The sequence below is a fragment of the Sitophilus oryzae genome, unplaced genomic scaffold (genome assembly GCF_002938485.1).
Source record: "Sitophilus oryzae breed Bouriz unplaced genomic scaffold, Soryzae_2.0 scaffold_1582_pilon_pilon, whole genome shotgun sequence".
In the NCBI taxonomy this organism is placed as follows: Eukaryota; Metazoa; Arthropoda; class Insecta; order Coleoptera; family Curculionidae; genus Sitophilus; species Sitophilus oryzae.
The window spans coordinates 2,604,399-2,619,251 of record NW_022146261.1 but is presented as its reverse complement, the minus strand read 5'-3'; the positions used below and the strand labels follow the sequence as shown (position 1 = coordinate 2,619,251).

At 32.0% G+C, this 14,853-nt stretch overlaps 1 protein-coding gene across 2 annotated transcripts in view; it reads right to left on the bottom strand.

Moving 5' to 3' along the window:
- Positions 1-14,853, bottom strand: part of LOC115879636 (coiled-coil domain-containing protein 39-like) — a 64,202-nt gene that overhangs the window by 31,223 nt on the left and 18,126 nt on the right. Inside the window, exons 3-4 of one of the 2 annotated variants that reach the window (XM_030896530.1) lie at positions 7,693-7,858; positions 4,704-4,916 (exon numbers count right to left, since the gene is read on the bottom strand). In XM_030896530.1, coding sequence (XP_030752390.1) covers positions 4,704-4,916; positions 7,693-7,858 — 379 coding nt within the window. The remainder of the gene's footprint in view (positions 1-4,703; positions 4,917-7,692; positions 7,859-14,853) is intronic. The other variant, XM_030896531.1, reaches the window with a different exon arrangement.

The following is a 14,853-nucleotide window of genomic DNA, read 5'->3' as shown; positions in this document are numbered from 1 at the left end:
GGTAGACTGATAACTAGAATTGAGAATGTTAAAGGAATGAGAATGTTAAGGAGAAATAAAGGAAGTGACTTACAAATATGTGCTTGCTTTTGGTTGGTTTATGTTGCTTGAGCTGCTTGGTAGAGTGTTTGAACTGAAGTTGGTTGTTGGTGACGAACTTGATGTATGAAGAAATGGTGAATGATGATGAATGTGGTGAATGACTTTGATCGCTTCTTGATAATATGATGACTGATTGATGATATGCTTGATACTATATGGTGAATTGTCTGCTTGCGGACAATATTATGAACTGGATATTTTTTAGTTTCTTGAATCTGCCGAATGTGCCGGAACCAAACTTGATATCTGTATATTCTTAAAAATGGTGACTGCATAAGGCAATTAAGATGGCGATAATATGTTGATATATGGCGAATGCGCCAGGTAAGGATACGATTTTCTTCGTGTATTGTGGGTAGAATACTAGCTAATGCGGCGTCGCACGGCTGCACGGCGTCGTCCTTGATCTAATCCGGAAAACTGGATTGATAACTGAATTGTACCTTGATATCCGGCTCGTTTGGACCAAAAATTATGTTGTATCTTTTGCGCTGGTTATGGTAAGAATTAAACTTCTCTTCTAGTGGACTGTATTATTTATTTGGGTATTACAAACTAACACTAGACAGTTAAAGCACGGCCAAAGACGTAGACGTAAACGTATCGTTTGACATGTACGCTTGCGCAGTGTGAAATTCGCTTGCGTTTACGGATACGTGATACGTATCTTTACGTGCCTTTACGTACGTACAAAACGCAAACGTATCGAGCCGAAGGAGGTTCGATTTTCACCCGAATGATGCCGAACGTACAAATTCACAAACTCGTTTCCACAACTGGCTAGTAATTAAGTTATTTCATAAATTTTGGGGCCAGTGTCACAGAACTGGACCTATTTTATTACAATAAATTAGTATGAAAATATTAAGCATCATAATAAACTCATTTTGGAATCTATTTAATTAAATGCTAATTCTTATAGGCAAAACCATAATATGAGGATTCTAAAAGATGGAATCTAATAAATAATCATAAAGCTGTGTCTGTTTTCCAATATTTTTTTATTACGAAGAGCATTTTAAGTTGTAAGGACTACTTTCTGTAATAAGATTTATAATTTTCTTCAGTTTTCGATATTACTTTTATAAATTTAATGTGGAATCAATGGAATAATAGATATCCATTTTCAATTTTAAAATTAAATAAATTGTTTCACAAAATAATTTAGAATTACAAATGTACCATTTGCGTTACGTACGTCAAAATACTTGCTTTAACTCTTGTTTACACGACAACGCAACGGCAGACGTAACGTAAGTTTCTGCGTTACGTGTCGAGAGATACATATAAGTATTGTGCCTTGCTTTAACTGTCTACTATTTACACTGATTTTATAAAAATAACGTAATTTGTCACCGTGTGCTTTTTTCGTCTACCAAGAACCTATCAAGAATGACTTATGTCAAAAATGTGTACAGTGGTGTACTCTAATCAATTATTAATTGTGATCAGTGGCGTGACAGATACACATAATACAAAATCCAACACATTGAAATTACTTTTTAACATTTGGAGGCCCCCTAAAAGAACCAGAGGTGAGCCGTCGCTTCCCCCCGCCCCTCCAAGCCCGCCTCTGAGTAGACGTACTTTACAGACTATGCCCCAAGTACCAAGTACAGCTAGTAATAAATATGTATAGAATGATTTGGTGGAATACATATAACCCTTCTTTATATATTCTTAAAGTTGGTCAACCTCTCGACAAAATGTGCTGCCTCTGGTGAACAAATCGTGAAGCTTTAAAGGAATGAAACATGTGATTAGGGGCGGAGTCAAAAATATCGATTATTTGCGGTATTTCCCTCAGAGTAATGTAATAATATAGCTCGGATTTTTGCGAACTATAATAGGGCTCAGCTGATTAAGAAATTTAAACAAAACTATTCTTTCATTGTTGATTTTCGATTATTTTTGCTGTTATTTTAAGGATTCTAAACCGTATTAAAAAAGAAATTATTTCAATATGTTGGTACATTAATGCTAATTACTGGTAATTATTAATATTTAAAAAAAGTTACATACACTTACTTTATTTCGATTTGACACAGGGCTATAAAATTTTATTTCATTCTTAGATCATTTTATTCTAAATTGAGGTTTTACGAATTTACGATAATTTTTTTTTTGAAAACAAAACTTTTATACATTCTTGATTAAATTTTTTCTTAATTAAAAATAAAACTTGGCACTTGCTTCAATAATATTATTTGACGTTTAAATAAATATTATGTAGATACTTAATATACCATTTAAATCTTTATTACATGAAATAAATCTTTCTTAGCGTAAAACATGATCAGTCAGGTTTGCTTTAACTTTGTACCATATGAAAAGAACTATGAGGGTGCAGCCACACTATCCTAAAAACGGCGTATCGGCGTAACGGCGTAATGACCTTGAATGGATTTCCAGTAATTCTGTTGGCTGAAAAATTCATCTGTCAGAAATTTTATCTGTCAAATTCATCTGTCAAATATTTCAGCCAATAGAATTACTGGAAATCGATTCAAGGTCGTTACGCCGTTACGCCGATACGCCGTTTTTAGGATAGTGTAGCTGCACCCTGAAAGAAAACGGCGTCCAGTTAGCTGGGAAATGACGATCGACATTTCCCATATAAATTTACATATAAAATGAATTAAGAATTATAGAAACTGAAAATATCATTATATTTTAACTCGCAAAGCCCGTTAAACCATAAAACTTTCTAGTATATTGTTTTATTAGGAGTAAAAATGACATTTTTTGTGCATGCATGGCGAGACTGTACGTTTGACATACAGCTGAAGCACAAAAAGTCATTTTTACTCCGAATAGAGCATGCTATTTTTTTCAAACGCCACAAATAATTTTTTAAACAATTTCAAACGTTCCAAATAATATAAAAAGATTTAAAACTCATACCTTGAAAGTAATTATTATGATACAGAGAAAACAAGGTATGATATTGCGCAGGTTGGTCACCACGTCACAGGTGATAAACGGCACTATTGGTCGGCAAGCGCCACGCGCCAATTTCAAATTTTCAAACAGATGACACATAATAAATGTGTATAATGTGTCATAACTTTTCAAATGTCAAGCTCGATGATTTTACATAACTTTAGGGGTTATGTCATTATTCTTACTTATTTTAGGTCTTTTTTTATTAGTGGCATTTGAACAATATGGATATTTTTTTGTATGGCATATGACGTCACAGGCGATATGCGCAAACTGAACGAAATTGGAGCCGCTATCGATCATACCTTGTTTTCAAGTTTTCTGTGTACCATGAGTAATTATATATCGAGAAACTACGGTTACGGCTCGTTGAATTTGAGACTTATGTCATTTTAATAATATATTTTCATACTTTTATGCTTAGGTGTAAAACTTTACTTTTATGCCTAGGCGATAAAATGACTTTTTTATATTGTCAATCACGTCGCAAAAATTAATACTTTTGTGTCGTTTAAAAAAAATAATATTTTGAAACTAACTGGTATATTTTTCTGCCACAACAAAGTTATTATACAGTGATAAATGATAAGATCACATTGAAATACGCTACTGGGTAAAAAAATTGGCTAAATTTTATCAATAATACTCCATTTCAAAAGTTATTTTCCAAAATAATAAATATTTTTTAATAATTGACTGCAATTAATATTATTTGACTAGTTTAATTTGATTAATAAGACTAGATTAATTTAATTTAAAATTTGATCAGATATTTTTTCGTATATATTCAACTACCAGAAAACCAAAATTATATGATTTTTAAAACCAAAATTATATACACTTTTAAACGAACTACTACAATTATTTAGAAGAAAAACAAAAAAAAAACAAACCAAACCTTCACCTTCTACTCAACTCGAAAATAAATGAATATAATCTCTTACAAGAACACTACACAAACTACTTCTTGTATTCTACACTAAACAAATTATCAAACTTATTAATTAATCAAACATAAAGAAAAAATAACCAAATTACCTCTTCACCTATACTACTTAAATTCAAAATAAAATATAAAAACACTACTAAATTACTTCTGGTAGTCTACACTAAACATTATAATCAAACTTAATAAATTAATCTAATTTTACTAAAACTAGAAAGAAACAAGAAAATGTTTTAAAACTACAAGAAACAAAACTTCGATACGTGCAACCAAAGTGCAACCAGTTTGTAGATCAAGCGGTCAAAGAATATAAAATACTTTAGAATGTGCATTCAGAAAGAAAAAAATATCTCGAAAGTTATCCCAACAAACATTTTATTTCTTATCAGTGAAAAACATCGGCCTCGTCGGCCTTGCGGAATTTGTCGGGTATTTACAATGGTCGAATTGTATAATTACCAGCTTTTATAGCACATTTAATAGACAAAAAGTATCTGGTCGATTAGCAACCAATTGGCACAGTCCGAAAATTATCGATTTTTATTTTCTCTGTTTTTATTGGCCGCTTCAAAATTCAGAGTAACAAAAAATATTTTTCTGTAGTAAAAGACTGTGAAATACGCCCCGCCATCTGGTGCTTTACATCCATAAACGTCTTAGGCTGAGCTACTTTAAAAATTCATATACAAGGATATAACAAAATATATTTTACCAGTATCCTTTAAAATTGACAGATTGTTTTTAAATGCTATATTTGTTAAATTAACCATTTTGAGCGTATTTTCCATGGCAACAATTTCTTTTTCAGCTACTTTTATCTTATTGTCCAGTTCATCTCCTTGTTGTTGAAGCATAAATTTATCTTGTGCGTGCTTTATTTTAAAATGTGTTATAGAAAATGGTTGACCATCGTCGTCTTTGCCTGCTGGTAGAAAAATATATTAATGATTTATAATTTCTGTAACCACTAAGTTTAAAATAAAAACATTTTTTCAATGTCATCTGTCGAAATCTTCCCTGACTCGTTGGGTTGATATCCAACGGGTAAAATAGTTTGGAAATATCGGTATAGGCTCCTCCGCCGGTTATGTAAAATTAAGCATTTAGTAATTAAGCATTTAGTAATGCGGCTTTCGTTTTGGCATTACTAATGCCAAAACGAAAGTGTGTCGTAACTAATGAAAAGTTAGAAGTTGTCTCTTCTTTTAAAAATGATTATCCAAGTCTGATATCACTTGGAAGGTATACAAATCTTAGCACAATAGCAAAAGAGTATATTTAATACTTTTTCAACTGCCTTTAATTTCCCCTTCAAAATCTGTCCGTCTGTGCAACGAGTCAGCGAAGAATATCGTCAGATGAAATCCAAACAATGACAGAAAATACAATTTACATGTGAATTAAAATGACAGACAACTGTCACTGTCAGGTATTCTCGTTAGAAAAACTTTACATATCTAAATAAATTCATAATTTATTTATGCATAGAAACGGCCGGACTTGGTCCGGATTTCAAAGCTCACTTCTCCGGAATCCAGTGGCGGCTCGTAACCCTTGTGACTGGGTAGGCGAATTTTAGTTGCGTCTATCCCCCCCCCCCTAATTTACATAATACCCTAACCCAGTTTGTAAATATATGTTATCTCTGGGTTAAAAACATAGCTCAAGAATATTTAGGACAAAACTAAAGCAAAAATAACAGTATTCAACGTAATGACATAATGATTGACATAATGTACAAGAAGTATATGTTTTTTTTTATCTACTATGGAGTCACTATGGAGTACATCATAGAATTTTATTCTATTTTTATTTACTTACGCAAACTTAAAAATTGGTAGTATTGAGAGAAAGAATAAATATGTTTTATATATTAAATTGTTGAGTCGGTCTCTTAACAAAGAAAAGTTATTTATTATTATATCAGTAAAATCATCAGATTATTGAAGAGCTGTGAAAAGATCTTTTTAGATATAGATTGAAAGTAAGGCAAGTGACGATAAACGTTTATTTTTCATGGAATCTCTACTATAAATTTTAATGCATTTCAAACATGAAAAATGTCTCTCAACCCAAGTACTTGTAAATGGTGTAGTAACAAACAAAAGAAACAATTTAAAAGCCTCTGGAAATATATTTCCAGGATTATTCTCCGTAAATTATTTTTAATTATTTTATAATCGAAATTATCATATCTATTATTAATACCTGCAATTTATTTATTAATTTACGTTGGTCAATAACATTTTTTGTTTGTTAAATCACTATTAAATGCGTTGGAAATGTATTAATATAACAAGTTTGCTAAATCAGATGTTAAATGCGTTGGAAATTTTTTATAGGATTCTTTAAATTTCGGATCCGCAAGAGATAAATAAAAATAAGCATAAACAAAAAAAAGCAAACCTTATTTCTAAATGTATAACAATGTTATCTAATATTTCATAAAATAAAGTTTGCAAAGATATTTGACATAGCCGCTTTTATTAACATATCGAGTTGAAATAGCACACTGTTGTATCGTCTTCTTGCACCGAATAAAATAACGCGCTTTTTTATTTCGGATTCTTTTATTTCTGTGGCGTGTTCTGAAATACAACCGGTTATATCATTTTGAATAATCTCCGAGCCCGAAAAATGTTTCCAATTTGCTTTAAACGTTTTTTTTTTGAATTTTCATATAAAAGTTTTATATACGTATAACGAATCATATGAAATATCCCCTTAACGAAATGTGATATATCCCCTTATGAAATATCGGGAATATCCCCTTAACTTCTAAGCCTACCGAGCCTCCACGAGTTGATGCAAAGGCGACCGGAGATCATCATAAGCCCCGCCTTAATACACATAAGCCCCGCCTTAATAGGATACAACACCGACTTACGTCGCGTCGCTACCGCACGATGAGTTAGACAGAGATAGAAGACTGCCGTACGTCGTGCATCGACTCTGATAGTAGGCGATGCAGAAATCGCCGAACAAAGGCACTCCAACGGTCAAAATTATTTTGTTTTCTAACGCAGCGGCACAGTCAGCGTACGCCAGCGATAATGAATATTTTAATATACAAGACCATAAATATTAAAATAATATTGATTATTAAAACACAATGCCGTGTATTAACAGTATTTTTATGTATTGAGAACATTAATAGTAAATAATGTAATGTAATAAACCGCTTAAATTCTGCCAAAATTTTAGGGCCTACCTTGCCTACCCTGACGAGCCACCACTGCCGGAATTCCCATAAACTTATAAGGGAATTTTACGTGGAACCGGAACAGTGATTTTCGGAATATGATAACTCTTACCGACTGTTCCACCAATGGAACTGTTCCACCAATGGAACTGTTCCAAAATCACTATTCCTAATATTTTATACCAATTTTAGTCAATATAACATGTTAAATATCTGGAAAATACTTAAAAATCCTAGTTTTCAGCATGCACAAATTAATTTGGTATTAGCATTAGTCTTATTAGAATATGAAATATACCATATTTCTTAGGACCTGATACTGATATTAAGGCTGATAATTAAGATAACAGTAGTTGAACCGTGAACGCTGTCATTTGTTTACTTTGATACTTTGATTCTTGGGATTAGGACTAATGTCAGAATTAGTTAAGACCAGCCATAATTCAAATCAACCAGCCATAATTTTTCTATTAATATTTAAAAGTACGATTGTATTTACCTAGCGACATTAACTCAATATGATATTTTTTCTTCATCTGTTCAAGTTTTACTTTTCTCAAAGATATATCACCTTTAAGCCGACCCTTATCTTCCTCTAAGTTCCTCTTTTGAGCTAGCACAACCGTTTTCTTTGTATCTATTTCTAGTTGCCGCTCTTTCATTGCCTGTTAAAAAAATACTATTATAGAAATAAATATGAAATTACTAAATAGTTTCAAACATTTACATTTATAATGTAATGGTAATTTTAATGTAATGGTACATTTTGAATGCCTGGGCTGTCACGATAAAACTATTAGTGATGGGATAACTCGAGCGAAAATTCGCTCGAGTACTCAATTATTGAAATAACCGACATCGCTCGATTATGAACGAGCGATGCAAGTGACGAGTACCAAGCGACGAACGCAAGCGATCCTAGAATGAAATAAATTGAAATCCGATTTTAATGTGACCTACTCGATAAAAAGCCGAGCGAATTTTCTCTCTGTTTTTTTTCTCAGGTAAGATTTCGACAGACGATGACAGAAGAAAAGCAGATGACGTCCCATACCAATCTATTTATTTTACTAAAAAAAATTTCTAATTATTTTTAAGTTATCTATGCATGGGTTTAAATATAAATCCGTCATACGTCGTGTCTTGTTGTTTTTAACCAGTTTTATTGGTTTATTTAAAAAATGACAGATCGTATTTCAATTTTATTGGTTTGACGGAACGATGAACGACAAACGGACGCCGATGCGTATGCGAACTCGCCTTTAGATTTTATCATTTTTGGACGCTTTGTCAAAGTCTTGCCAAATTATAGGTTATAATTTTGAAGCTCAACTTTTTGATAAATACCCTGCGTTTTGGAAGATGATGGCTTCCTGATTCGTATTATTACGTGTTTTCGGTGTCTTTTGAAGTCAAGGGAGGAAAATCGAGTGAAAATTAATTGTAGACCCAGAGCACAGTTTTGTTAATACTGCCCAGGCAGAAAGTCTTATACACCAATGAAGTTGCCATCGATAAAGTTTGTATACCATTTCGTCGTAGATAAGTGCCATCTCGTATAAGGTAGAAGGATCAAACTAAACAATATACTAAAACTGAGAAGCTGTAAAATATCGATCACACGATAGGCAACAATGGATTTTAGTACTGCAGAAAAATAATGTCAAAATACCTTTGCTTTAAAAAATTAAGATTAAAGTTAATTAATTAACCTTTAAGGTATAAATTTGGTAGGAGTTATTATTAATAAAATAGTTTGTTTTATTTACCTATGTTGTTTTATTTATTCCTGTGAATACATAAATTTGTATTTGTACATAAGTTATATTGGATAAATATAATCATAAATGTGTAGTTTCATAAAAGTCAAGTAAATAATAGTTCTTTTTATATTTTTTGGTATGTAGTGTCTTGTTCTTGTTTGTTTTGTATTAACACATACCGTTTTTATTAAATAAAATTCGCTCGAGTACTCAATTATTGCTGAAATAACCAGAACATATCCTCGATTATGAACTTGAGAGCGATGCAAGTGACAAGTACCAAACATTGAACGCAAAGCGATCTAGAATGAAATAAATTGAAATCCGATTTTTTTGTAATGGCGACCTACTTTCGATGAAAAGCCGAGCAATTTCACTACAAGTACATTCGCGGGTAGCAAAATTTATACGACTCCGTATATACCGGGTGCGTCTCAAAAGTGGCTCACCCTATTACTTTTTTGTATTTTTTAGATAAAAAATGAGATTTGGTATGTTAGTATATGACATAAATTAGGATTGATTGACGTATTCAATTGTTTTCTGTCACTTCCTGTTTCACCGGAAATGACTACAATTTTTGATTTTTTAAATTACACCCAAATCGGTATTTTTTACTTCTTTATTCGATGAAAATAACATTCTAAATAGAATGACGTATCCTTATGTCAACTTTTGACATATTCGCTTAAAACAAATTGTATTTTAAATTTCAATCTAGAGTACCATGGCTATTGTTAAAAACAATAATTTTAAAATCAATCTAGAGTACTATGGCTGTGTTAAAAATTTCAATAATTTTAATCAAGGGAGCCTTAGAAAATAAATTTAATCGTCTAATGTTTTTAGTGTCTTGCCCTAGCCGGTTAAAAGATGCCCAAATAGTATTTTTGATCATATCTCAATTTTTTTCAAATGGAGACGAGGGTGGGTCATTAGCGCTATTTCGAAAAAAAAAAATTGATACCACACACTTGGTACTTCGAGTCAAATTGTCGTTATGAACCGCATGTTACAATTTCAAATAAACCCATATGCGAAAATGTCAAAAGTTGACATGTGATATGTCATTTTATTCAGAGTATCATTTTCTACCGAATAAAGTAAAAAAATACCGAGGTTGCGATTTAAAATCAAAAGAAGAGTTGCATTTCACATTGAAACCGGTAAGTGGCCAAGAAACAATTGAATATGTCAATATATATACTACCCCTACCAAATCTCGTTGTTTTATTTGAAAAAATAAAAAAGTTATTTCAAAAATTGATCCCACTTTTGAGACACCCAGTATATTATTTATCGTTGCGTTATCTGGGGCGGCTACTCCTTAACAAATTTATTCATTTTAAAATACAAATATACGATCAAGCTTGATATTAATTAAAAAACTATGAACGAAAAACATTATAACAAGATAACAAAACAATAAAACAACTTAACTATCAAACATACGAAAAATATAGGAATAAAGTTTAGGATAACAGGCAATGAAATAAAGTAATAATGATCAAAAATGACTACGCCACTGTGGATATTTCAATAGTATTCAATATTCCTACTCTTTCAGGAAGAGACTCTGTTGTGGATACAAGCGAATAGGAAAGGCGTAAGTTTCATGGCGTAAACCGCGTGGTAACAACTTGTGACGTACTCTCTCGCCAATCATGTTCGACGAATAGTACGCGGCGATGCTGGTTTGCCAAAAGATATCGTTGAAAAATCTTCAACTTTCATAATAAGCAGATTATACAGAATGAAAGAAATAAGTTAATTAAATAAAACATATCGAACAATATGAACCACGTTAAAATTCCTTAGTAATATACGTCAGAATATATGCTAAACACATTATATATAATAAAAAATATATTAAATTTTTACGACCACATCGACAATGCTTCGGAAATAAACTAAATCGGGCGATCAAAGCGAATCGCTCGCCAGCTTTTACCGCACTTCCGTTCAGTACCGAAGAAGCACAAATTACCTACAGATGCGAAAGAATACCGGAGTTAAGGCTGATTCATGGCACACCGGACCGTACCCGAGCCGGGCACGTTCCGTAAAGTGAACACGGTAGTAGAAGCTCGGCCGTGCTCGGCTTAGCATGAATGCATAGGTATCAATACCATTTGCGGCAATGTTTTGGCCGTGCCTTCATCGTCGCACGGCCCCGGCCCGTCACGGTGTACCATGAATCAGCTGCTTACGCGTTCAGGTTTCTGTGACCTTCAGAAAGAGTTCATAGACAATCCGCATCAATGTATAGTTTGGGTTATTATTTATTTGGTTGAAAATAATCTGCACCAATATGTTATCGAGGCATATAATCTCACAGTAATTTAATAGATTGCTCGTCATATTATATCAGTTCGTAGGAGATTAGGAAAAAAAATATATTTATAGTATAGAAAATTAATTTTTTTAACAAAATTTAATTAGAGATGTGACAAAATAGTTACTTTTCTATTGGTTCTATCGGACTTTTTTGACTATATAAATCTTTATTTGTAAACTTTAATGCATAAAATACAGTAAAGACTCGATAATCCGGATCAATTAAAGCACAAGTTAATCCGGATTAATAGAAAAATCCGGATTATCGCGATTTGCATTTTTTATAGACATATATTTAAAAAAACGAATAAAATAAAACATTTTTATTAGCAGAACCTTCAACAAATATAATTTAAGTAAGAATAAGTATATTCTATAACAAAACTCGTTGTGAATAGAAACATACATCCTATAGATACCAAAGTATAAAATACATACTACATTATTTAAAATAATCAGAGATTTTACTTTGTTTTTTAAGTGCATTAACTGAAGAATACTTAACTATAGCTTCCTCTTCTCCGTTTATTTTATTTTATTTTAACCATTTACAGTTTTCCTTTTGTAAAATTTTCTAGATACGCCTGTGTTCTGCAATGTCCATATATGTTTAATTTGTAATTTTATGACATTTTTATTTGTTAATTTGTATATTTGTTTTTGTGCTTTTTTGTTTTGCTTTGTCGATGAAGCTGTTTTGGCTTTTTGTACAATAAAGCGTTGTGTTTGTTTGTTTGTTCTTGTATATTTTTTAAGACAAGAATATCGTTAATACTAAGATCATTCTCTTCAGCCCTCTGCAATCCCAGTGTAAAAAATTTTATTGCATCAACGTGCTTGATTTTTTTTTGACTGGATATAGATTTCTTCATCGCTGGTCTCGTCGGCGTCGTCTATAACTTCATGTTCGAGATCACCATCCTCTACGATATTTTCAGAGTTTTCAACCCATTGATTCATTTCAGTATTTGTATGAATCTCTCCATCAATTTGCGTCAACATGTTTAAAATGTCTTGGTAGCCATGTTTTACTTGCTGCAATTTCTTTTGCAACTGGCTAGGGGAATGAGATGATCAGGGTCATAATCTGGTAAATTTCCTGATAAAAGTTTTTTCTAAAGAGGTCGTTCTAACTTTTTGCCATGAATTATAGAATAAGCAAACTGCATCCATAAGATTAATTTGCTTAATGCATTTACCAATATCATTCCCGTCTTAAGTTGGGAAAGGATATGGGCTAAAAGACCTTTTCGGTAGTTTAGCTTTGTTAATCTGATCGCATTTTGATCCGGCCGTCAAATTATTACGATATAAATGAATTACCGCTTCGAGAAAACGCGTTAAAACAAGTTAGAACCACAAATTCGGATTACCGAATCAAACGAAATCCGGATTACAAGGTACATAACGCAAGTGCGCTGCCGATCCGGACTAGCAAGGAATCCGAATTAGCGCTCTTCGGATTATCGAGTTTTTACTATATTTTCAATCTAATAAATAACTTAATGATGTAAATAAGAGGAAATTTCTCACATGGGTGGTAAAATTCTATAGTTTTCATTATATCAAACAGCCTCTGAATGTTTTCTTCAGTGCGAAACTCGTCAAAATTTAATATAAATAATTTTTCCAGCCTGTAAATAAAATGAACAAAATTTTTCCACTTTCATGATCAAAGGCTTTTAAATGGGTAAATAATTTCGAGTTATCCAGAGATTCGGATTCTCTTGCAAATTTTAGACAAATATCACATTGATATATTTGAAGACCCTTTTTAATGATGCAGTCAAACATAATTAAAGGCATTTTGAGTTGATAACATTTCTCAGAGGCTGTTTGATATAATGAAAACTATAGAATTTGACCATCCATGTGAGAAATTTCCTCTTATTTACATCATTAAATGATTTATTAGATTGAAAATATTTGATGTATTAAAGTTTACAAATAAAGATTTATATAGTCGAAAAAAGTCCGATAGAACGGATAGAACCAATAGAAAGGTAACTATTTTGTCACATTTTTAATTAAATTTTGTTAAATAAATTAATTTTTTATACTATAAATATCTTTTTTTTTTCCTTATAAATAAACACATTTATATCCCATTTTAAATAAGATATACAAATTACCAAAACTTAGAAATAACAGTTCAAAAGTTCAACAAAAATCCTACACGCGTTTTTAAAAAGAAACATATAACCACGCACTATGGCACTCCAGCCCAAGCAGCATTTGGACGTCGGGACAACGTTGTGTCACGCGACCAAACGTCGGGGCGCAACGTCGGCACAACCTCGTGAAACCCTAGTCTGCACTAGTTTGGAGAATAATTTTTGGGTCGAAACGACGTTGGATACCGACGTTGGCTAGAAGCCTAATTTAGTACAAACTGCAACGTTGTTTAAAATCCTAATTCACAGAAATATAAAACTAATATGGCGTCTAAGTCGCGTTTTATCCTAAATTGGGATAATTATAGTAAAAATATTATTTTTATAATTTAGTTAGAGACATATGTCAGATGGCAGTGAAGGAAAACAAAACAAAAGTATTTAAGTGTGGAGGATGTTTGAAGATCATAATTATTGAAACACTTTAACCGACTCTGTAACTCGTTACCCAAGGTAAAAAGTTAAACGCAAACAACTTTATTGATAAATGTATTGTTTCTACTTTAAAAAATACTAATGGGCCTTGAAATTAAAGAAGTTTTAAAAATTTTCTTGAATTTTTTTTTTAGTAAAATGAGAATAATTTATTCGCATTCGAAAAAATTGTTTCCGCGTATTTTTTAGGGTCAAATATTTCAAGTTAATGTATTCAAAAAGCAGGAATTGCTATTTTAAGAACGAAACATTTTCTTATTTAACAACATGGCGGCTTTAACTTTGTTGTTTTGGAGATTAAGATGGAGTAGTTCGAGTAGTCGCATACTGGACTAATAAAGTCGCAGTTCGGCCTTAACAGGTAGTATACTAGTCGCAAGATTGCCTAATTTAGTCATTCTAGAGTCTAGCTTGTGCCGCCCTCTATAATCTAAATAAACGAGGAAGTGTCGGTAATATATGTCGATGTATATTTAAATTTAGTTTTATATGTACCTTTCTTATGTCCCATTTTAATTAAGTTTTTTTTTTATAAAAACAAAAACAGCACTGAACTGTCTGACTGAACAGAACAATGAATTGAAAATTTAAGATTTAAGGTTATGGTTCAATACAGTTGCAAAAAGGTAGTGACTCTACGTCCTACCAACGTAAGAATAAGGAAATCTAAACAACGTTGGAATTAGTAAAACAGACGACGTTTGCATAACGTTGGAATAGGTCCTGAAACTGACGTCGGAAAACTCTATATTGTCCAACGTTGTAACTACGTTGTCCGAATCACCTAAAGATCACTTAAGCAAAAAAGGTTACAAGACAGCGTTTATTCGACGTCGCAGAAGCTTCTACTTTGCTGTAGTACTAGTCCAACGTCGGTACAACGTTATAAAAACGTTTAAATTTATTTTAATACCCAAGGTAGGGAGCTAACTATTTTTTGTAACTAATCCA